The sequence below is a fragment of the Rhinatrema bivittatum genome, chromosome 4 (assembly GCF_901001135.1).
Source record: "Rhinatrema bivittatum chromosome 4, aRhiBiv1.1, whole genome shotgun sequence".
Taxonomy (NCBI): domain Eukaryota; kingdom Metazoa; phylum Chordata; class Amphibia; order Gymnophiona; family Rhinatrematidae; genus Rhinatrema; species Rhinatrema bivittatum.
Window position 1 is genome coordinate 22,021,166 of NC_042618.1, and position 24,408 is coordinate 22,045,573.

General features: G+C 44.1%; 1 protein-coding gene across 2 annotated transcripts in view; it reads left to right on the plus strand.

Annotated features, from left to right (window-relative positions):
• GOLGA5 (golgin A5) overlaps window positions 1-24,408 on the plus strand; it is a 53,174-nt gene that overhangs the window by 18,811 nt on the left and 9,955 nt on the right. For both annotated transcript variants that reach the window (XM_029597833.1, XM_029597832.1), the window contains exons 6-11: window positions 476-679; window positions 5,475-5,639; window positions 10,375-10,503; window positions 12,174-12,272; window positions 16,367-16,592; window positions 17,604-17,709. In XM_029597833.1, coding sequence (XP_029453693.1) covers window positions 476-679; window positions 5,475-5,639; window positions 10,375-10,503; window positions 12,174-12,272; window positions 16,367-16,592; window positions 17,604-17,709 — 929 coding nt within the window. The remainder of the gene's footprint in view (window positions 1-475; window positions 680-5,474; window positions 5,640-10,374; window positions 10,504-12,173; window positions 12,273-16,366; window positions 16,593-17,603; window positions 17,710-24,408) is intronic.

The following is a 24,408-nucleotide window of genomic DNA, read 5'->3' on the forward strand; positions in this document are numbered from 1 at the left end:
TAGCAGAGGAACACACTGGTCCTGAGTCCATCTGTCTTTACTAAGGAAAACGAAATTATCAGGTAAGTAATTTCTCCATTTCTGCACACAAAACATTGCTTTAGCTGTGGAAATGCCTTTCACAATTGCCCTCATAAAATCAGCAAATTTTATTTCATAAAGGTTTACAATATGATCTTTATTTTGTATGAAAACTTGGAAAGAGCAGTGAGGCACTTTGAGTCAGAGGCTGGCAGATTCGATGGGGCTTTCTCTGGGGTTTTGGTTATGAACAACACAACCAATCCGATTATGGCCTGAAGCAGTCACAGTTCAGCTGTTCTAGGCCATTTGCTACATTATAATCCGGGCCCTGTTTACTGATGATTAAAAAAAAGTCCCTCACTTGAGAGTCCCTGTTGTAAAGAGGTTTAATTAAGTTGGTTTCATTGAAGATGTGTTGCTGGTGATGAAAGTTTCTTGCTTTTGTTGACAGAATGAGTTTGCGACTCGCCTTGGTAAAATGGAATCAGAGCGTCAGAACTTGGCAGAAGCAGTTACCACTGCAGAGAAAAAATACATAGAAGAGAAGAGGCGTGCTGATGACCTCCAGCAGCAAGTCAAGGCAGCCAAAGTCGGCATTGAGTCTGCCAAACAAGAAATGCTGGACTATAAGCAAAAAGCCACCCGTATTCTGCAGGTGAGCATCAGGCCACAGATCGCTCTTAGGAGACCACACAGCTCATAAATAAGTTACATGTTAGAAATGTTGACAGTCTCCCTACTTTAAGGTGTGTATTTTATTGCATCAGAATTTTATGTTTTCAGAAAAGATATTGGAAGTCAGCCAGTTGTAAAAGAGCAGAAAATGCTGATTTTTGTGTTGTAAAATTAACACCACAACTCGGTTCTTGTGGATAAAGCAGCTTGGACTAATTACAGAATTTTGTGAATGTTGTAGGTGTACATGAGTAATTTTTGTGTGTATATATATAAATTGACTGTAAAGTTTAGGAGTGCAGGGACCTGTCTACTACAGGACACTTCCATTTCCCTGTACGTACCCAGATCAGTCCAGCCTCCTGGGTTTTGCCTCCCCTCCAGCAGATGGAGACAGAGTTTTTTTTTTTTTTTTACTGGCACTGTCGCTTAACATGAGGTGCAACCTGCAGTCCCTCGGTATTTCTCTGTCTCCAGCAGATGGTGGAGGTGCAAATCCTGCAGTCTGCAGTTTTGAGATTTAGAAAAAAAAAAAAGAGAAACTTTGAGCGCCAGTTTGGCTTGCCTCCCAGGGGGTTGTTAGGTCCCAGTGGGGCCATCCCTCCTGGTTTGTGAAGCAGACAAGCAGGGGCTTGGGGACCCTTGATTGCTCAGTCCCTTCTTGCCGGACAGAGTTGAAAGCTGGAGGTTCCAGTTCCCTCACCCTGAAGGAGGAACAGAGCATGCTGCCAGTCTTCTGACAAGGAAAGTGCTACTTGTCTTTGATTCCTTGCTTTAAAGTTTTGATTTAAAAAAAAAAAAAAGTATAAAGGTGAGAGAAGGGATTGCTGTGGACACGCTTGCCTGGAATTTTTCATTGTAGGTCGGGCGGCTTTTCTTTTAGTCCAATGCCTCCGGAGATGTTTGTTTTTGCTGCGGCTCAATGCCACATTTGCAATGCTGCATGGGCCATGCTGTACTGTGTGTGGAGACACGGTCGTGCGTCTTTCCCTCGAGAGCTGATGCTCCCGGTGGACAACCCCTTCCCGCTAAGCGCGGGAATGGCCGAAATTTTGTCCACATTCTCCGCTGCCTTATCCGCTGCGGAGGGGGATTTCCCTCCTTCATTGTCCCCTGTGGTTAGGGCCTCCGGGAGGAGGTCAGGAGGCTGGGGGGAATCCTGCAGCAGGTGAAGATGGTTCCCGGCAGGATTCTGTTTTTCCTTCTTCCTTTTTATCTGACTTTGTGCTCCTCTTACATAAGGCTTATAAGGCCAGGAAAGCTAAAGCTGTGAGGGGGCTTTGGCATGTTCAAGACCGGTGAATTGGGCCAGGACCTCTTGAGCTGCCGGGGCTACTAATGTCCGGTGGGTCCCAGGGTCCCAGCTGCCCCTTCTTCGAATCCGGGTCTTGGTGTTTCCGCGTTTATTATCTCACCTGAAGTAGCCACAATTGCTGATACTGCCTGAAAGGCTGCGGTCGAAGTTGGAATCTCTGCAGGCAACCCAGAAGAGGTTCCCTCGTTCAACGTGTTGGGTTGGAACAACGACCCTGATCTTTGTGTCGACGCTGGCCTTAGGTCTGGGCTCAGTGTTGTCTCCTCCGGTGCTGAAACTTCTTTCTCTGTTTCCTGTACCAAGAGTTCCTCGACTCCTGGAGTTTCTAAAGCTGACGGGGTAAGGAACCGGATAATCTCCTGCTGCATAGCCATTGATGGTGGGGGTGTAGAAGGGAATACCCTAATTTTCCCCTGCTGTATGTGTTTCTGTCTTGGCCACTAGCAGGCAAGGTCTTGCGGCACATAGAGGTTCATCCGGGCGATGTGATCCTCATGGCTGAGACATCCTTGGTTTGCAGACTTAATCAACCTAGCAGTGGGTGCTCCGGTACAGCTAGCTCATCTGCTGAATCTTCTGCATCAAGGCCCCATATTTTCAGATCAGGAGGCTCGCTTTTATCTAGTGGCTTGGCTTTTGAGAGGCAGCATTTGAGAGAGAAGGATTATTCAGAAGGGGTTATCGCTACTCTTTTACAGTCCAGGAAGACGTCTACCTCCTTAGCTTATGTGAGGATATGGAGAGTGTTTGAGGCCTGGTGCTTGTAGCAAGGAGTAAATCCTTTGCTAGATTCAGTGGTTCACATTCTCCCTTTTCTGCAGAACAGTTTGGTAAAGGGTTTATTCTTCAGTTCCCTCCGAGTTCAGGTGGTGGCCCTAGGCTGTCTTCGAGGTAAGGTGAAGGGTTCTACTTTAGCTGCTCATCCGGATGTGGTGAGTTTTTTTTTTTCTCTGGGGAGCAAAACATTTAAGTCCTCCGGTTAGGAAGTCTTGTCTTCTTGGAACCTTAACGTAGTCCTTAAGAGCATGTGTGTGGCCCCGTTTGAACTTCTGAGACAGGCGACAATGAAGGATCTCACTTTGAAAGTGGTTTGCTTAGTGGCGATTTGCTCGGCTCGACGGATCTCGGAGCTTCAGGCCTTGTCCTGTAGGGAGCCTTTTTTTAGAATCTGAGTCTGGTGTTTCCTTGAGGGACGGTTCCTTCCTTCCTTTCTATCGAAGGTGGTATCGTCATTCCACTTAAATCAGTCTATGGAGCGCCTGTCCTTTCCAATGGTGGATCCTTTGGCACTGGAGGCAAGAGAGTTGCATCGTTTGGACATGAAATGTGCATTGCTGCAATACCTGAAGGTCATGAATAGTTTCGCCTTGTTGGATCATCTTTTGTGCTGTGGAGCGGTGCAAAAAAGGGGCATAAAGCGTTAAGGGCCATGATTGTGAGGTGGCTCAAAGAGGCTATTAGCTCTGTGTATATCTGTCGGAGTTGCCTTATCCCGATGGGACTAAGTGCACATTCTACCTGTTCCCAGGCGACCTCCTGGGCCAAGTGTCAGCAGGTTTCGCTGCAAGAGATCTGCAGGGTGGCTACTTGGAAATCTTTACACACTTTTGCCAGGCACTACCGTTTGGATGTCCAGGCTCCAGAAGCCATAGGCTTTGGTGAAAGTGTACTACGAACAGGACTCTCACAGTCCCACCCCAGTGAAGGAAGCTTTGGTACATCCCAGGAGTTGGACTGATCTGGGTAAGTACAGGGAAAGGAAATAGTTCTTACATGCTAACTTTTGTTCCTGTAGTACCACAGATCAGTCCAGAGTCCTGCCCACTGGAGGAAGGGAAGATTTGGAGTGTCCGCTCGATCTGTTTTTTTGTCATCAATCTGAAGAATGGCACAGGTTTTTCTATACAGGGTTGTGTGTGGGTGCAGTTATCTGTTCCAGTTTTTCCACTTCCCTCTGCTCATTCAGGGGATATTAGTTTGGTAGTTGGTATTTGTTTCTATTCGTGAGCTTGGGTACAGATCAGTACTGAGGGACTGCAGGTGGCACCTCATGTTTAAGTGTCAGTAAAACTTTCTCTGTCTCCATCTGCTGGAGGGGAGGCAAAACCCAGGAGTCTGGACTGATCTGTGGTACTACAGGATCGAAAATTAGTAGGTAAGAACCAATTTTCCTTTACTCTCCCACTTCACTTCATGCTCTTAAGTTCAGGAAGAACACCATGTTGTCTCCTCAGAAACAGACTTTTATTTATCAGATTTGGCAGGACTTAGCATTTAGAAGACTATTCCTGTCTCTAACATCCTGGCCACTAAGCACCAATTTACCCTAAAGAAAGTTCTGTATCATGGGTGGTTACAAACATGCCATAAACCTTAGCCTGCTTAATTGCTTACCCCTGGTCCCAACTTCAGGTGATTTCCCTCTGTTCACCTCTGAAGCAAATGCTGGATGGAGGCCTGGAGAATGTGTGCAGGGAAGGAGACTTGCTTCCTGGGTTTGGTAAAGGCAGAGCTACTGGCTGTCTGGGTGCTTGCTTCTGGGTCCCATACTAGCAGGGCTGTCAGGCTGCTCTCTGCTTCCCGTCGCCTCAGACTCCAATTCACTGTCTGTCTCTGCGCAGGGCCTCTCTTTCTCCGGTCTCCTGGCCACACTTTAGTCTTCTCCCTCCTCAATATTTATTTATGTATGTATTTATTTATTTATTTATTTATTTATTTATAGACTTGTCACACTGCAGGTCTTTCCCCCTCCCCATTTCTTCAGGGGAGGGGGCAGCCCTGCCACATCTTGGACCAAGGCTGGATGACCAGCTGTTATGCCAGAGGCAGCGTTTTCGCTGTCTCAGGCTGCCCCCCTTTCTTCCAAGGGTGGGGGTCCCTCTGATCTCCCTTGGCCAGTCCATGACTCCTGCTTATGAGCTTAAGTTGTTGCATTGCCCCTCTGCCTTGGTTTTATTTACACAGGAGCATACAAGCAGGCAGATCTTGATAGCACCCTTCAGTTCTGGTTTGCAGTTCTCATCTGGCCAAAGTTTCTTCTTTTTCCACTGAGAAAGAGTCTTGGCCTGTCAGTCCATTTTGTCTACATATTTTTTGGCTATTATGATTCATATTTGGTGATCTCAGTGGTAAAACATGGGATATCTCCCTGCCCTTCACTTGGCTAAGTTAATTCTGAATCACCAAGCAAAGATGTGCTGTATTAGTACAGGAAGTATAGGAAGAGTAAGAGGCATCAGAAGATGAGTGGCTCTCCATGCTGGCATCAAAAGTTGTCTCTTGAGTGCTATTTTTTTTTTTTTTTTAAATAAAAAAAAATGTATTATCCAAGCTTATGCAAAGAGGTTGCTGGCTCTCCAAATGGACTTTCTTTCAAGACTTCACGTTCGGTCAGTTTAGTTCTCTTTAAATAATTGTGAGTACATTAACAGTCTAATATAAAAATGTTTGTCCTTTTTAGTCCAAAGAGAAATTGATCAACAGCTTGAAAGAAGGCTCAAGTATGGAAGGGCTGGATGCTGTCAGCACCATGGAACTGGAAGAACTAAGACACGAGCGAGACACACAGAGAGAGGAAATTCAGAAACTGATGGGACAGATCCAGCAGCTGAGATCTGAGTTACAGGTAGGGAAACCTCACACACGAGTCTTGTCTCCTGCAAGCTGAGCCTGAATCTGCTGTGTTTATGTATTTTTTTTAGCCCAGCAGTACGACTGCCAACGAAATAAGTCTAGGCCACCTAATATTAGAGTCCAAGTAATTTTAATTTAGCCAATGGATTTTCCATCGATAAGCAGGCTGAATGAGCAATTACATGGAAGCAATGGCATCCAGCGGCACAGAATGGAATTCTCTTTCCAAGCTGCTAGAGCTTTGAGCTCTACTGGGCATGTGCAGGAGTTCCCACACACGTGTTGCTTCAGAAGCCTCCTCAGTACATATCAAAGCTAGTAAGAGTAGTATCTACTCTCCAGGGAGAAGGGCGGGCATCTCATGGTTAATTCATCCTTCTTTCTATGGAAACCACCATTTATGGTAAGCAAACTTGCTATTTCCATCAATAAGTAAGCTGAAATAGCCATTACATGTGGGGGCTATGTTCCCTCCAAGGAATGACTAGGTGTATGCAAATTTGTTTTGTGAGCAACAATTTTTGAATGCCAATATTAGCGTTTCATTTCTATATATAGTGCAAAAAAAATGTATGTGAGCGACGATGTAAAACTTGTGAGCGATGCTCATATTTCGGAGCAATCGCTTACGCACTCAGCTTAGAGGGAACTATGGGTGGTAGTCCCAAACTAAGGGTTGCAGTGGAGCAGTTACTTAGTAAGTAATCCAGCCCTCGCCGGATTACTTACTAATTGGATTCTGGGATTGCAAAGGGACCTTAGCAGATCACAAGGAATAAACTCACCTGCACTGTAAAGCCTTCCAACTGTTTGACTCCTACGATCCCCATAGGCTAGGAGTAGCAGTCGCCAAGCACATCTAGTCTAACTGGCTGACTGAGTGCACTCACCACTGCTACACCTTAGCATGACTACAAATCACAGACTCTGTAAAGGCCATGGCTGCATCTGTTGCGTATCTTTGAGAAGTGCCTATTGAAGATATCTGCAAAGCTGCAACTTAGTCTTCCATTCATACCTTTATGTCCCACTATTGTCTTGATACCCTCTCAAAGACTGACAAGTAAATCTGGCAAGCAGTTTTGCAAAGTCTGGTCTCGCTGAAATACACTCTCCACAGCCCTCGCCGTGGAGAGTGTATTTCAGCGAGACGACTTTGCAAAACTGCTTGCCAGATTTACTTGTCAGTCTTTGAGAGGGTATCAAGACAATAGTGGGACATAAAGGTATGAATGGAAGACTAAGTTGCAGCTTTGCAGATATCTTCAATAGGCACTTCTCAAAGATACGCAACAGATGCAGCCATGGCCTTTACAGAGTCTGTGATTTGTAGTCATGCTAAGGTGTAGCAGTGGTGAGTGCACTCAGTCAGCCAGTTAGACTAGATGTGCTTGGCGACTGCTACTCCTAGCCTATGGGGATCGTAGGAGTCAAACAGTTGGAAGGCTTTACAGTGCAGGTGAGTTTATTCCTTGTGATCTGCTAAGGTCCCTTTGCAATCCCAGAATATATAGGGCTTTTTCACCCTCATGGCATAGGGCCGAGGAAAGAAGGTAGGCAGTACAGTGGATTGATTGATATGGAGAGCCGAGATGACCTTTGGGAGAAGCTTTGCATGAGTACGGAGAAACCTCCCTGTTGTGGAAGAACTGCACATTTGGAGGATAGTGAATGAAAGCTTGGAGTTCACGGACTCTCCTAGCTGAAGTCACTGCGATGAGGAGCACCACTTGCTGTCTACGTAAAACATCATTCATAGTAAGGAAACTTGCCCAGGAGTATGGTTGCCAATGGAATCTGAATCTAGGCCAACAAGTATTAGAGACCAGATCATTTCAATTTAACCAATGGAACCCTCTCATGATCAGCTATATCCAGCTCTAGTTTGATCCCCAAAATTAATTTTGGTAAATAATTATTGAGTGCAGTTATTAGCTTTGACTTATTTGTTTTATGTTTTACCTGGTGCTATATCCCAGCTCTGAAAGCCCAGACTATCACAAACTGTCCCTGGAGTGCTTGAACCAACTTCAGTAACCAGAAGGCAACCAATAGCTTTAATAAAATGGAAAAGCAAGCTGCTCATAGTTGCAAATAATATTTTGTTACCAAATAAAACACCATGAAAGCAAGATAAGACTGTAGAGAAGGCTTTTGATATGGTACACTGGACATTTCTGTTTCAAACTTGGAAAAAATGACTTGTGGTATTCATTTTAAGTGGATGCAACAACTACTTAATCATCCCCAAGCTTGTGTGAAAGTAAATGGAGGGTATTCAGATGCATCTACTATTCAGTGAGCACTTGCCAGGGATGCCCACTTTCTCCACCACTATTTGCTTTATTTCTGGCATCACTGGCAACTAGAGTACACGTAACAGATGCAATAAAAGGGACTTGTATTATAGGTGAGGTTAATTATAAGCGCTCTGTTTTTGCTGATGACATACTATTTACTTTAACAAATCCATCGCAGTCTTTATCAGGTGCAGTATCCGAAATGTGCCAGTTTAGCAGTGTGTCTGATTTTTCAGTTAAATCTGGAAAAATCTGAAATCCTTAACTTATCGCTACCAGTAGATCAAATACCTTACCTAAAAACAAGATTTTCCTTTTCAGTGAGCTGACCAGAACATTTTAAGTATCTCTGCATATATTTGGGTAAGAAAGTGGAAGAACTTCATGAGTTAAATTACTCCCCTTCATTAAAAAAAAAATCTTCCGAGATCTGGAAGATTGGACGGGTTATTCATTGGCATGGTCGGGGAGGATATTTTGCCAAGATTTGTTTCCATCTCTTCCAATCCATATCTCAAATGCTATGCTTAAAATCTGGCAAAAGTGCATATTTGCTTCTACCTGGAAAAGGAGACCACCATAGTTGCTCAGAATGTACCTTTTGCTATAAATTGAGAGGAGGTGCGGGTGGGCCACGTATTGGCTGCTGTGTTGCTGCACAACTGTTACCTTTCCTATTCCAGTCAAGTATGAACCGCGGCAGTGGATGAAAATGGCACAGTCTTTAGTAGGGAATATGCCATTATGGGCCATGTTTGGGCAGGCAAGGGCAACGTGGAGACCAACTGGATTTATGCCTCCTACTAGTGCAACAACTTTAAAAGTTTGGGATCGATGGCGCACAAATTTAACGGGCAAGCGAAAATATTTTTCAGTTCCTGAATTTATCATAACGTGGATTTTCAATCTTAATTGAGTTTGAAAAATGTTAAGGGTTGGATAGCGAAAGGGATTACTTGGTTGGGACATATGTGGGGGGTGAGGGATGTTCAATCATTCCAAGACCCAAGTTTGACATTTTCCTATTGAAGGTTCAGATACCTTCCTATATTTACAGTTACATCATTTTATGAGAACAGAGGAGATTAGAGCTGACTTACGGGTAAAGCACAATTTGAACACGTGTGATAATGCAGACCAAATACAGGGAGCCTTATTCAATATTTATGGTTTACTTAATAAAGATCCACCATCCAACGGCACCCTGCACCACCTCAAGTAAATGAAGAAAAATAAAAGGGAAATGGGAACAAATGTCAGCAAGCACTGTGAAGAGAGCTCCGATGGGAAGCCCCGCCCCCTGACGTCGTCAGGCTCGGCACCGGACCGTTAAACGGCGCCGTGCCATCAGGCGCCCACTCTGAGAGGGGCCACCCACCATCCAAGGGCACCCTGCACCACCTCAAGTAATTGAAAAATAAAAGGAAAATGGGAACAAATGTCAGCAAGCATTGTGAAGAGAGCACCGATGGGGAACCTCGGCACCGGACTGTTAAATGGCGCCATGCCATCAGGCGTCACGCGCCGAAGGGGCGCAACAAAGGGACACTCCCCTTTGTGTACCCCTTCGTGCAATCCGTAGTGCTATATCTAGTTAAAATGGTCACCTCTTGCTGTTATCTCCCACCTTAATATGCTTGTACCCTTCACATGTTTGTAATCCATTATGATAGCTTTATTATGAAGCTTCCTTCTCCCCTCCCTTGAACCCTCCCATTATTTCATTGATTAGCTAATGTTAAATTTAGCTTTAATGTTTGATGCTTGTAAACCGTTGTGATGGCATCAGTAGCATGGGATCTTCCTGGTGTTTGGGTAATTGCCAGGTTCTTGTGGCCTGGATTGGCCTCTGTTGGAAACAGGATGCTGGGCTTGATGGACCCTTGGTCTGACCCAGGATGGCAATTTCTTATGTAAAGCCCAGCCCTTCCAGAAGGGGGGAAAACAGGAATTAGGCAAATTCCCCAAACTGTAAAATCTCTGAAAATAGTCTTCCACCAGCTTCCTCTGCTTCAGCTTCTCCCTGGGGTGAGCTAGGAGGCCTGCCCAAAACTCACCAGCTCTTCCACCCTCCGAAGAATCTCCTAACCCTCTGCCTCTGAGCAAACTCACTCGCGAATATAGCGGGAGCAAGGCCCAACCCAAAAGGGGGCGTGGCCTACCACTGGGGAGGAGTAAAAAATGCAAAATCCCCCCGAGATGGCAGAAAGGGAAAAATATTTACTACAGATTGGGAAGCCCCCGCCCAATTGTATTAGCTTTATGGCATTTTATCTTTTGAAGTTTTATGTTTATTTTTATGAATAACAAGAGCTTGACCCCAGAGGCATTTTTTTTTTTTTTTTTTTTTTTTTAGTAACTGGGAACCTCAGCTGTGCCTGCATGTGACATAGGCTTGTAATTGTGTTCCTTCCATGCCCACTTAAGGATCAAGAAATGCAGCAGATGAGTGAAGCTGAGTCGGCGAGGGAGCAGCTTCAGGAGGTCCAAGAGCAACTGGCAGAGCAGCATCGGGCCAGGCAAGAGCTGGAGACCGAACTGGATCGGCAAAAGCAAGTAAGTATCTTGCTACAAGTTTGGACCCTGTAAGTCAGAGGCCCTGAGCTTTTGTCGCTCGCCAGTCCTCTTCAGCAGCAGATATTGAATCGCCATTCGCTTTTAAGATTAGAATTCTCTGTTTTCTATCGAAGAAATGCGGCTTCCAAGCTGGGGCTGAATGTTGCTACTTGTGAGCAGTTTCTAGAAAACCAGTGACATCTAGTGAGCAAGTAGGGAACTGCAGGACGTGGCTGACAGTAGTTGTCTGACTTAAAAAAGAGAGAAAATTCCTTGGTGTGTGCTTCTTCAACACATTACGGTTGTATCTGGCTAACTTGTTTAGGTTATTGAGCAGTGTAGCCGTGCCACTGAAAATACCTGGATAGCTTTCTGAGTTAGTCCAAGAAAACAAACCGGTAACCAATCCAAGATGGCTAACAGCAAACAAACAACAAAGGTGGAATCGGTAAAATGGACTTTATTGAATCTTGCCCGACTCTGGCCGAGTTTCGCTCATCATGTGATCCCAGAACTGAGCTCTGCATAGCATTTGTTTGTGAGGCAAATACGCGAGTGCCGTTTCTACTGATGCCAGTTTGCTGATTAATGATTCTGGGATCACAGTGTATGTGAAGTCCGTGCTAATCTGAGCCAATTCAAGTGGCTCTAAAGCCCCTGAGGCAGCTTGATGAGCGAAACTCGGCCAGAGTCGGGCAAGATTCAATAAAGTCCATTTTACCGATTCCACCTTGTTGTTTGTTTGCTGTTAGCTTTCTGAGTTAGCCAGTTAAGTTTGTCTGGTTAACTTTAGACCTGCTCAGTAGCTGGGTTTTGCCAGATAAGTCCAAATATTGCCACTTATCTAGCTCCTTCCTGGAACACTCCTGTCCTTCCCACCACTTAGCTGGATAACTAGCGGAATAAATAGTTATCCTGCTTAGTGGCAGCTACTGACTGCGGTTGAATATTCAAACGCCACCACTTACCCGGTTAAGGGCTGCTGAATACTGGGCCCATTATCCCTGATCAGTCTCTGTGTTGTGGGAATCGCACAGCATCTCTGTAAGGATTTATCGTGCACCACACATGCTCACTTGCTTACAGTTGGTGCATCATTGGAATGAAAGCAAGATTGTCAGTGTAAGAATGAGCCAATGGCTCATAGTCTTTGTTGCCATGTTAACTAAACCTTTTAACACAGTGGTGTTAAAAGTGGTGAGTTTTAAAATGAGGATGAAGCCGCCAAAAAGCGATCGGATGTCTTCAAGTTGGATGAAGGTGCATAAGAAGCGACGTTTCTAATCGCTGCAGAAGTTAAATTGGCAGCGAGGGGGTGAGAGGGAACAATGGTACATGCTTGCTTTTTTTTTTTTGTAGAAATGGTCGAGGAAAAACTTGAGCTTCGTTTACAAAAACTTGCAGGGCTGTGGGAAAATTCCTAGATGGACGGATGCAGTCTCTCTGGCTCCCTCCATCTTGTCACTACCTTAATGAGACACCGACTCAGCCTCTGACTAATGCATGTGTGAACATTTTTAAAAGAAATGGGCACCTTGTTTTTGGTTTTTTTTCTTTTATTGTTCTTGGTTATGCTGAAGTGGAATGCTAGATGAAAATGTCTGTACTCTGGTGGAATTGGTGGAAGGATCTGTATTTTACAGGTGTATTGATGCTTGACTGTATTATAGGAATTCCAGTATACAGAAGAAGAACTGTATCGGACAAAGAAAAGCATGCAGAGCAGACTCAAAGACCGGGAAGAGGAGATTCAGAAGCTTAGGAACCAGGTGCAGTTATACAAAGGTGGGGGGAGGTGATCGGGAGGGTGACCCATTTAGGAATATTGATTTTTTAAATGTTTTTTTCCTATGTAACTTTATTGAAGGTTATTTGCAAATGCAACAGAACAAAGTTGATATAGCCAGTAAGAACAATACACAATAGTTCCTTAAGCCTTATACAGTCTTAGGATATGCCAAATGCACTGTGGTGTAGCAGGAAAAAAGAGGCTTACATTAAACAAGCATTTGGAGCAGATACTGTGCTCCATATATTTGCGCCATCGCTCTTCAGTTCTGTCTCTGCGTTTTAATAGCAGTCAAACATTTTGCCTTTTTCCGTCCATATTTATCTGGCATTTCCATGGTAGCAAAATGGGAAGGCACTGTGGAATGAAAAGGCTGGCATATCTTGGGTACGTTACGTAGAAATCTCTAACCTGAGAAGGAGCTGATTCCATCGTATAAACTTGACAGAGCTGTTGCATCCATAAGAAAATAGGAGGAGCAAACATTGACGTCCAGTGGCAAGCTAGATTTTGTCTAACAGCTACCAACATGTGCATCCTTAAGCTTATTCCCTTCCTTGTAACGGGAAAGGGGGGCCCTAACCAGCAGACCCAACAAGGCGGAAGACATATCCCGATAACATGATTGATCCATGGAAGAATTTCAGACCCATCCTTTTGCTTAAGACAGGCTCATGCATGTGAGAGAATGTACCCTTTCCTCCGCAATCTCACCAGCACTTATGACAGGTGACCCGTCTTTATTTTACTTCATCAGCCATGTAATATCAATGACCTAATAATTTATATCTGTTTTTCTTACGCAAATTGGATTACCTTTGATAATTCTACAATTATGTTTCTGCTAATAGTAATTTGGATTCCCTGTATGTAGCCAGATCAGTCCAGACTCCTGGGTTTTGCCTTCCTTCCAGCAGATGGAGACAGAGAAAGTTTCACTGACACTGCCACATAACCTGCAATCCCTCAGTCCCTCAGTCCCTCATAACCTGCAGGCCCTCAGTCCCTCATAACCTGCAGTACCTCAGTATTTCTGTCTCTCCAGCAGATGGAGGAAGTGCAAAACCTGCTGTCTGAGACTGATTTACAAAAAGAAAAAAAAAGGAGAAAAGATTCTTGGAGATTGCCTTCCACGGGGTTGTTAGGTCCTGGTGGGACCATCACCCCTGGTTTTTGAGGCGGACGAGCAGGGGGGTGGGAACCCTTCATTGCTCAGTCCTTCATCACTGGTAGGGGCAGACAGCTGGAAGACACCACAAACAAGGGATTTAGAATCATGTCTATGGAGATCTAATAATTAAGATTATAAGAACAGAGTGGTGTTTTCCATCATAGAAGACCAACTACAATATTAACATGTTTGGGTTGTAAAGGGAATTAAGGGAAAGATTGAGGTAAGAAATAGAAGAGAGTTGAGGGTCATCACTAGTTGGGTTTAAAATATGTTTAGTACCAATTGTTACTATGTTGAAACAAAGTAACCAATGAAGAATTAAAGAGTGATATTGGTTTTATGTGAAAATTGAAAAATTAACATTCTATTATATTTTCAATAAAGTATGATTATTGTAGGAAAAATAATATTTCCTGTATGATTATTGTATAAGTGACAGTGCTTTTTGCTTTTTTCCCCAAAGTTCTTTTGGGGTTTTCTTTTTGCATATATATATATAGATATATAGATAGATATATATAGAGAGAGAGAGAGAAAAGCACCGGTCCAAGTACAGATCTCTGAGGCACTCCACTGTTTACCCTTTTCCACGGAGAAAATTGACCATTTAATCCTACTCTCTGTTTCCTGTCTCTTAACCAGTTTGTAATCCACGAAAGGACATCGCCTCCTATCCCATGACTTTTTAGTTTTCGCAGAAGCCTCTCATGAGGGACTTTGTCAAACGCCTTCTGAAAATCCAAATACACTACATCTACCGGTTCACCTTTATCCACATGTTTATTAACTCCTTCAAAAAAGTGAAGCAGATTTGTTAGGCAAGACTTCCCTTGGGTAAATCCATGTTGACTGTGTCCCATTAAATCATGTCTTTCTATATGCTATATGATTTTGATCTTGAGAATAGTTTCCACTATTTTTCCCAGCACTGAAGTCAGGCTCACTGGTCTATAGTTACCCGGATCACCCCTGGAGCCTTTTTTAAATATTGGGGTTACATTGGCCACCCTCCAGTCTTCAGGTACAATGGATGATTTTAATGATAGGTTACAAATTTTAACTAATAGATCAGAAATTTCATTTTTGAGTTCCTTCAGTACACTAGGATGCATACCATCCAGTCCAGGTGATTTGCTACTCTTTAGTTTGTCAATCTGGCCTACTACATCTTCTATGTTCACAGTGATTTCGTTCAGTTCGTCTGACTCATCACCCCTGAAAACCATCTCTGGATCTGGTATCTCCCCAACATCCTCATTAGTAAACACGGAAGCAAAGAATTCATTTAGTCTTTCTGTTTTTCCTTTCTGTTGTACCACAGATCAGTCCAGATTCCTGCCCTCGGGGGGAAAAGGGAGAATTGGAGAGTCCGCTTGATCTGTTAGTATGGTTAATCTGAAGAATGGCTCAGGTTTTGTTTGTCCTACACAGGTTTAGTGTGGGCAAGGTTATTTATGAATGTTTTTCCATGTCCTGCTGCTCATTCAGGGGGAGCATTATTTGGTTATTGTATTGGTATTTGTTCTTTTTCTTGGCTTGGGAACCTATCAATACTGAGGGACTGCAGGTGGTTCCTCGGGTTATATGGCAGTGTCAGTGAAACTTTCTCTGACTCCGTCTGCTGGAAGGGAGGCAAAACCCAGGAATCTGGATTGATTTGTGGTATTACAGGAATGAAAATTAGCAGGTAAGAATCAATTTTCCTATCTTATAACTGGGGGGGGTTTTCCCCACTGGGTTTTGACTTTAAGGGATTCTGAAGATTCAACACTAAAAGTCGGTAAATTCTTGAAGTAATCTCTTTACTGTAAAACGGTTCTGAAGCCTATTTTTCAAAGTCTGTGGTTCTCTACCATAAGCCTTCCTTAAAAAGGATTTAGTCTGTAATCCTTTTAGCTGTAAGTATTGAAGTAATGGGATATTAGTTATACTGTTGCTCCTGTTAACTTGATGGATAAATAGTATCATTCCCTCAAACATTTGCCCGGCAGCACAGATCTCGAGTTATACCAAAGAGGGAAGCTGCCTCTAGAAAAGCGCTCTGAGAAGTCAGGATAAGTGAATGGAAGAAATCCCTTCCTTACCCAGCGGTTTCCTCCCCAGCAAGATAGTAAATGAAGATAGATAGACCAAAAGGCCCATCCAGTCTGCATTTATGCAAAGTAGATCAAATTCCCAAGCCCCAGTCCCATTGCATCCCCTTCAGAGTTCCAGATGCCTCTCCGTGCAGGTTTCCTCATGCCTTCCGGTAAGCACAGTGCAGGTATCTTTTAAAGGGGGTCGCCCTTCAGTTAGCTCAAGCTTTTGTGAGTATTTTACGAAAGTTTGATGCTCAACATAACTTCCCGCTGGTGGCTTGTCTGATGGCCGTTCCTTTCTAATGACCCTTTCTGGAATGCCCCGGGTCACAGGAATATAAAATCAGCAAATGTGACCCTCTCCTAGTGATTTCCACTGCTCTAGCACACCACGTCTTGTAACTGTTTGTCTTAAGCTTTGCCAAATACCTTTTAGTAAACAATTTCCATCACATCTTATTTCAAGCCAGCATTTTGATTTTGAGGGCAGCTGTTGGGGATGGCCCTTCTGTGGGTGCGGCTCCGCATGCCACATTTCGGGCTGCAGTTAGCACCAGAGTGCAAGCAACAGCAGTAGTCCATGCTGCGGCTGCTGCTACCGTTGCTGGCTGCTGCCGAACGGTGCCGCTGCTCTCCTGGTGGAGGAGCAGTAAGTGTTTTGGCACCACTGCTGCTTCCGATTTCTGCCAATCCCACTGAGATTTTGTTGGGGGCGGCGGAGGCAGACAGGTGACTGACATGAAACACCCCCTCCGTGCAATGCCCGTGGCATGCACTTTTTCACTTGTTGCTAATTAAGTAACTTTACCTTTTTCTCTCCAGCTTACGAACAAGGCCCTGAGCAGCAGCAGCCAGACTGAGCTGGAGAACAGGCTCCATCAGCTGACGGAGACTCTGATTCAGAAGCAGACCATGCTGGAGAGTCTCAGCACGGAGAAGAATTCACTGGTTTATCAGCTGGAGCGGCTGGAGCAGCAGCTGAAGAGCATCCAAGGCAGCAGTGGCAATGGCCCTTCTATTAATATGTCTGGAGTCGAAAGCAGTGAAGGTGAACGGGTATAGGGAGGAACTGTTGGCTAGCGATTGGGACTGATGCTATACTCCTAGCCTAAATGTATCTATCTATGCACCTACAGGCTAATGCCCATTAGTGTGTAATTCCTTGTAGACTGCAGCATGAAAAGCTTCAAAACCAGAGTGCAGTGAGCCAGGCCCCAGGAGACGAGGAATGTGTACATACCCGGGAGATCCACGGTCCCCTTCCTGAATTAACACATTACCCCAGCCAGCAAGGCAGGAATATCCTGTGAGAGGCTCGCCTCTCCTTAACCTATGACTGTTGGGTGGCCATCCGTTCTGAATTCAGTTAATTGCAAAGCCATCCACACAGCCCGGTTAAGTAACTTAGTACAGCAGTTAAGCTTAAGAATTAGTACTGCATAATGTTTTAACTCTCGGAGAGAAATAAAATAGAAGCCGCGTGATTCGAGCAGCAGTTCCATTACCTATTTTGTACTCCTGTTCCATGGGCGATTTATTCCTTTACACGCCGACCCTTACCTGGGTCTTGGGTATTTCTGCTGCTGCTGCTGCTGTTTTGTCCTGGAGGCCCTCCCCCGACCTGTCCTCTTACCATTCAGACCTGCTTCACGTTCACATTCTGCCTAAAAATGGAGAGGCCTAAGATCGAGGAAGCTTTGTTTTTGTCCCCATTACTGTGTCCTTGTTCAGGCACACCCTTGGTCCAGGCTAATCTTATGCTTAGGATCCAGACCCACTAAGAACCAAGCTTCGGCGTAGCGCAGACCCAGAGCTTAAGTGCCTGGCAGATGTCTGCCAGCTGTGCTGTTACTGTCCCATCAGGCCGCGTCTCCCTTCTGGGCGCCTCCTAATTAGATGAGGCACTTTGATGCTTTTTCTGCTGGCCATTTCAGGAACCACACAATCTCTAATTTCAGCTTTCGATAGGTTTTGCCTTTTACGTGTGTTGTCTAATTGAAATGTGCAAGTTGGCAGTAGATATCCTCCTGGGCTAATCAGCCTTTCTGGGTTTTTATAGGTGCTCGCATGCGAAATGTTCCGGTTCTCTTTAGTGACGCAGACACTAATGTGGCAGGAATGTACGGAAAGGTTCGGAAAGCTGCCAGCAGCATAGACCAATTTAGGTAAGAGAGATTCTTTTTTAGAAACTCTTTCATGTACTTTGAAGGATAGAAACATGTTTAGTTCCAATAATTTTTACTGGCATAATATCAAACTTGACTTGGGGTGCATGGTTACTGAATCATCCACAAGTAACTACAACAAGGTATGACATTTTTAGTAATAATTGAAATCCCTTAACCGCCCCCTTCCAACCATCCTCCCTCCCTCTTCCTCCCCCCCCCCCCCCCCCCCCACATAGTTCACCCACATTCAATGAACCAAAAACAGCACTGTCAGCAAAACAAACAGACGCCAACTCAAAGAGCAGTTCGCTATCAGTCATTCAAAATCAAACTCCTGGATTGATGAGGCAACATTTGTATGTAATTGTGCCAAACCAGAGATGCCATATTGTCCATCTGCATCATACGATGTAGATAATTCTGCCGCATCCAGAACGATGGTGTGTCATGCCCCTTCCATAAATAAAAAGATTAGTAATTTCCCAACCACGCTCACCGCCTTTATGAATAAATGAGGTCCTTGTCCCTGACCTAGCAAAGGGGGAATGCAGTCAAATAACTTTCGGAGAGAGGGGAATTGAAATGCCTAATAATTCTGCAGCATAATGTACATTCCCTGTATGTACCCAGATCAAGCCAGACTGCTGGGATTTGCCTCCCTTCCAGCAGATGGAGACAGAGAAAAACTTGTAGAGCGCCCCCTATTAGACCGGTGTGCCTCAGTATTTTCGTCTCCAGCAGACGGAGGTGGTGCAAAACCTGCGGTCTTCACTTTGTCTGGAGGTGTTGGCAAATTTATAAAAAAATAAAAAAATGGAGCTAAAAGCAAAGCAGACTAGCAGATCAACGGACATAAAAAAAAAAAAAATCCTCCCGGTGGGGCCATCCCTCCTGGTTGCAGGTCATGAGGAGCTGGGGTTGGTGACCCCGTGGGGCTCCCAAATGATAAGGCAGCTGGGGGGATACCGGTAGTCCAGTCCCCCTTCACCCCGCTGGACTTGTTTTGTCTGCTATTTGAATAATTATCGCGGCAAAATCTGATTTTACGAAGTATTTTCATAGAAGTTCTAACATGACATTAAAAACTCTATCCCAGCTTCCTTGTTTTGGCGTTCCTGTTTGTGCTCGGTGAACCCCACAGCTCATATGTTTCATGTGTCCCCAGTGCCCCCTTCTTTTTACTGCCTACTTCGTGTGAAATTTCAGGGAGGGTGAAGCACATTGTGAGGCCATCAAGCATTTACAAAGCTGCTCTGCTATGACGCATTTCTTGCCAAATTTCTTATAGGGAAGAAAAAAGTCTCTGATGTTTAATGATATACTTATAAACTTAAAAAATGAAAACCCAGTAATGGAGGTAGACAAATATAATAAAAGATGACCACCAATTGCTAGTAATGAAGTAAATGATGTCCTCGTGACTTTTTAGATAAAAGTTACAATCAGAGCTCATCTTCTATGATAGATTTAATCATAGGACTCAAACAGTATATCCATAATGTCTATTTTTTTGTTTGGAGAATTATTTTTATGTGCAAGTGCAAAACATAGCATCAAATATAGTGAAGGCGAAATAACAATAACTTGGCTTTGAGACTCTCTTGAAAAACGCTAAACGCCAGAGTACAAAACAGTCCCGCCCGACACAACCTGCGTTTCGTGTGCCTTCCTCAGGGGCCAGGAGAGTATAATGAACTTATAGTGTTTCTAAGACAACTGATCTGAGCATCAGTCCATAGCATCATCTCACGTCGTGTCAGGCTGGACTGTTTTGTACTCTGGGCCCTGGAGCATGAATCATCCCCATTGATGCACTGGGCCTTGGTGCTGCTAATGCAACTATTCATGAAGTCATAGGTTCATTATACACATTCAAGAGGAATGGGAGATGCACAAGCAGATGTGCTTCACTTACTCCCCTATCTCAAGGGCTTTTTCCCTATCAAAACTGCTTTAGCAAGGTCTTCGTGTGCAAGTTCCTGATTCCGTCTGCTCAGTGGTGCCTTTAAGCTCTAAACACCCACCCAGACAATAATGCAAAGTCCAGAGGACATTCTAGAAGAGCCCATCTTAGTCTCTGAAGATGATGTTTCACCCCCAACACCTGGTCAGAGAGCACGTTAGCCTTTATACCAAGTGGCAAAGTTGGTGAAGACTTTCTTTGCCTCCCTGGCAGCTAAGAACAACTCCTTTCCAGAGTATTGGGTTTGCTCCCCTTTGCCCCAGATACCATCAGAACCCCCGTGCAGGGGTTCGAATCCTCATGTCCAGCCAGTTGGTGGACAATCCCAAGGAATATTCCCCTCCGAGATGACCAAGGACTCACCTCATTCACTTACTTTGTTATTGGGGTCCTGGTTGGAGGACGTTTTACAGGAACTCCTTCTGACCCCCCCCACCTGAGCCTCTGGAATACTCATCACCACTCGAGGACATCTTCTATTCCAATTTTCTGGATAAATTGGGTAAGGCGCTGGGAGTCTGTGATCGTGAGGACAAGGATCCTCACACAGATGTCTTCGGCCTTTTCCAGATTCTCAACACCTTGACAGAGCCAGCAGCCATTACAATTCATTCAATCCTACAAGTATTACAAAGCGGGAAGTAGTAGAATCCAGTTTTCTTTGCTCCAGTAGCCAGAAATTAGACCTCAAGTATAGAGTTGAGAGAACCTGGGGATTTGGGGTAGTGCAGCTGCACCACCAATCAGTTGTGGTAGAATCAGCGATAAAATGGAAAATGTTGTTGTTTCTCAAAATTCCACCTGTAAAAGATACCCAGCTACTTGGACACCTTTGGGGGGGGGGGGGGGAAGGTGTTCCAAAGTTTAATGCTAAATGCTTGCATATCCACACACTTACATTTCTAAATGGGGCAATACTTACATGATTGTATTCAAAAACTGAACCCGTTTCTTATCTCAGTTAATGGGGGTGCCTGAGCATTTCCACAGCCACTCCTAGATGCAGAAAAATATATAACCTATTTTATTTGGTCAGTGTGCAAGGCATTAGACACGATGGTGCATTTGTCTGCCTCCGTTGGAGCATGCCGAATGGCTTGGCTAAGAGCCAAAAGTTCACCCAGTGATGTTCATATAAAGTTAGTGGATATTCCCTGTACAATATTCGACTGACACATCAAGCAAGGGATTGGGAGCACACAGGGATCCCTTCCGAAGTCAGGGTACCTGGTCGTCAGTAGAATGATGGTTCCAAATCAACCTGTTGGAGCTTTGAGCAATCAGATGCACCTCAAGTGCCTTCTGCCGCCATCTCAAAGGAAAGAGAGTTTTTATCCAAACAGACAACCAAGTAGCCGTGTTTTTTATCAACAAGCAAGAAGGCAGGAAGCCCTAAGGATATAGCAATGGCTGTACAACCATCAAATTGTTCTGCAAGCGACCTACCTTCTGAGGATTTCAAACACATTGGTAGATTTATTTATTTATTTATTTATTTATTTATTTATTTAACAGTTTTATATACCGACCTTCATAGTAAATAACCATATCGGATCGGTTTACAATTAACAAGAAAATAACGGGGGTAATGATTCAAGTAAACGAAAGATAAACAATAGGTAGGAATGAGTCAAAGTTACAATCAACAGGGTAAGAGAACTTGGAAGCTTGCAACAAGCTGGAAAGAAGATAAGGCAGGAAATAAATATAAAGTAATACCATAGGGCGTACGGGTTAAAGCTAAATGGTGCTTTAACCTGGAAGAGTCAGAGTCCATTCGTGAGTATAATCACCATAACGGGTAAGCGTCAAGGACAACTAGTGATTGTCTGGTGGGTCGGCGAAGGCTTGGTGAAAGAGCCAGGTTTTAAGTCTTTTTCTAAAAGTTAACAGGCAAGGCTCCACTCTGAGACTTGATGGGATGCTATTCCAGATAGATGGGCCAGCTATCGAAAAAGCTCTGTCTTTGGTCATCGAGAGGCGTGAGGCTTTAGTAGGGGGAAATTTCAGAGTGCCTTTGAGAATATCTCTGGTTGGTCTGTTAGAGGAGTGGAGTTTGAATGGGATTTCCAGGTCCAGTTGAAGATGATGATGGATAGTTTTATGAATAACGGTGATTGATTTGTATAGAATTCTGAAATTAACTGGTAACCAGTGTAGGTTCCTGAGGATGGGAGAGATGTGTTCGCTGCGGCTGGTACTGGTCAGCAATCTAGCAACCGCATTTTGTAACATCTGCAGTGGTTTGGTAGTGGATTTGGGGAGGCCTAGGAAAAGGGCACTGCAGTAGTCTATTTTGGCGAACAGTAGCGCTTGGAGGACTGTCCTGAAGTCGTGGAAGAATAAGAGTGGTTTAAGACGTTTTAGAATCTGAAGAAACAGTCTTTGGAGGTTGAGTTGACCATTTTCTTAAGGTTTAGTCGATTGTCTAGATCACCACAGCAGGGGGTTTCGGCCTCATGAATGGTCCCTACATCAGTCAATAACTGACAGGCTTGGTGGACATCCCTCAATCTACCTCTTCGTGTTACAGGAAAACAGAAAACTGGTAAGATTTTTTTCCATTATTCCAAGCAGACTTGGGTCCACTCATGATGCTTTTCTGTTCACTTGGAATGCAGATCTCATGTACGCCTTTCCACAGATTCCACTGATAGCCAAGACCACTACAAAAAATGCTCAAGGACAGGCCCACCTGATACTTTATTGCACCAGTATTGGCCCAGACAAGTGTGGTTCTTGTACCTAGTGCATATGTCCATCAGCCTTCCAATTGCTCTAGAGGCTGACTCATCATTGATTCAAGAAGAGGGTCATCTGTATTAACCAAACTTGACAGCCTGTTTACAATATTTTCCTTACCAAAGGAAGTTAGACATACTAGTATCCACCAGGAAATCCTCAGTAGAAGGACCTACAGGTTTAAATGGAATCAGTTCTTGCTGTGGTATCAACAAAGCTCCCTTGACCCGTTGACTTGTGAACTGCGGGAGCTGGGAGCTGCTTCAGTACTCGTTCTGTCTTTCCTCCTAGGGACTCTGTATCACATTACTCAAGGTGCATCTCAGTGCCATAGTAGTCTACCATGTTCGGGTAGAGGGTAAACAAATTTTGACTAATCTCTTAATGTCAAACTTTATGAAAGACCTATGGCATGCTAAGTCCCCAGTGGCCAAACCATCCGTTCCATGGGACCTTAATGTTGATCTGGCTTATGAAACCACCCTTTGAGCCATTGGACTTAACTTCCTTGAAATTTCTCATATGTAAAGTATTATTCCCTGTTGCGATCGCATCAGCCAGAAGAGTCTGTGAGTGTCAGGCATTGGTTTGTTTCTCTCCTTACGTGCAATTCTTCCAAAATACAGTGGTGCTCCATACCCACCTGAAGTTTATATCAAAAATGGTGGCATCTTGTTACCCTCATTTTTCCTAAGCCACTTGCACATGAAGTTGGGAGAGTCCTTCATTCCCTGGACTATAAAAGAGCCTTGGCTTAATACCGAAAGAAAACTTAGCCACGTCATCAGAACTTGTGATCCTGTGCATAGCAATGGCCAAGCATACGTTTTTCAGTTGGTTAGCGGATTGTATCATGCATTATGTGCTTGCTGAGATTGCAGACCCAGTTAAGACTCAAGTGAGAGCCATGATGTAAAAATGGGGGGAGGCGACTGAGTGGTAGGTTATGTCACAGAATACATAACACACTTATAAGTACAGAAGCTTTACTTCTGAGTCTGAGAATAAGCAATCAAAGCATAGATTTTGCATTAAAGAATATTACACAAAATACTTTCCTCACAATTCCCAATGTGATGTATTTTGGAAATCCGGGACAACGTGTTGGAAAATCAGCAACAACTCCTTGGTCACTTCATTAACCACAGATAATGTCCAAAAAGCTTTTCCCTACTTCATGGGTCGCTTCAATAACACTGGTAATGTCCAAAAAGCTTTTTCTCCAAGCTGTTGGTTCTCTTAATTTCAAACAACCTGTCTCATGCTGCTGTTTTTAAGTGAATTCTTCTGACCTTTGTCTTAGTTTCTTTCTCTGGACCATTCCCCATGTGCTCATTGAGGCCCCATCTATCCGTTATCGTATCAGCAGCAAACAGTGAGATGTGGTCGAGAGGCCTGTCTTCCTCAGATATCTGCAGTTAGCCGTTCTGAGTAATGGCTCTCCAATATATCTGATCCCAGGACTTGTTTTGTTACAAACAGTTTTTTGTTACAAGCAGGCTAAGAAAAATGGCATATTTATTCTCAGAACTTGTAGGCCTTTATATTAAAATAATTACACTAATAATATCAGTGATTCTCTGCTTCATTCCTATCTATCGCGGTACAGTACTCTTCCGCAGCTAACTTCCTGCTTAAAATAATTTCCACACACGTTCCCACAGCAGTAGCTCATCTGTGAGCCGTGCCTATGACACATCTGTAAAGCTGCAACTGAGTTGTCAGTGCACACCTTCATTTTCTATTACTGACTGTACACAATCTATGAAGTGATATTAAATTTAGACAAGTAGCTTTGCGGATCATGTTCATGCAGTAGTCTTCTCCCCACAGTGTAGTCCCAGTTGTTTTTTCGATAAGTGCTTCAGCTGAAAGGGGCTTTCTGGAATGCAGACTCTGGGATTCATGGTGGAAGGGTAATATGTATATTGTTGGAATGTGAAAGATTTTGGAGAACAGACTTAAGAGTGAGCATCTTAGACTGAAAAATG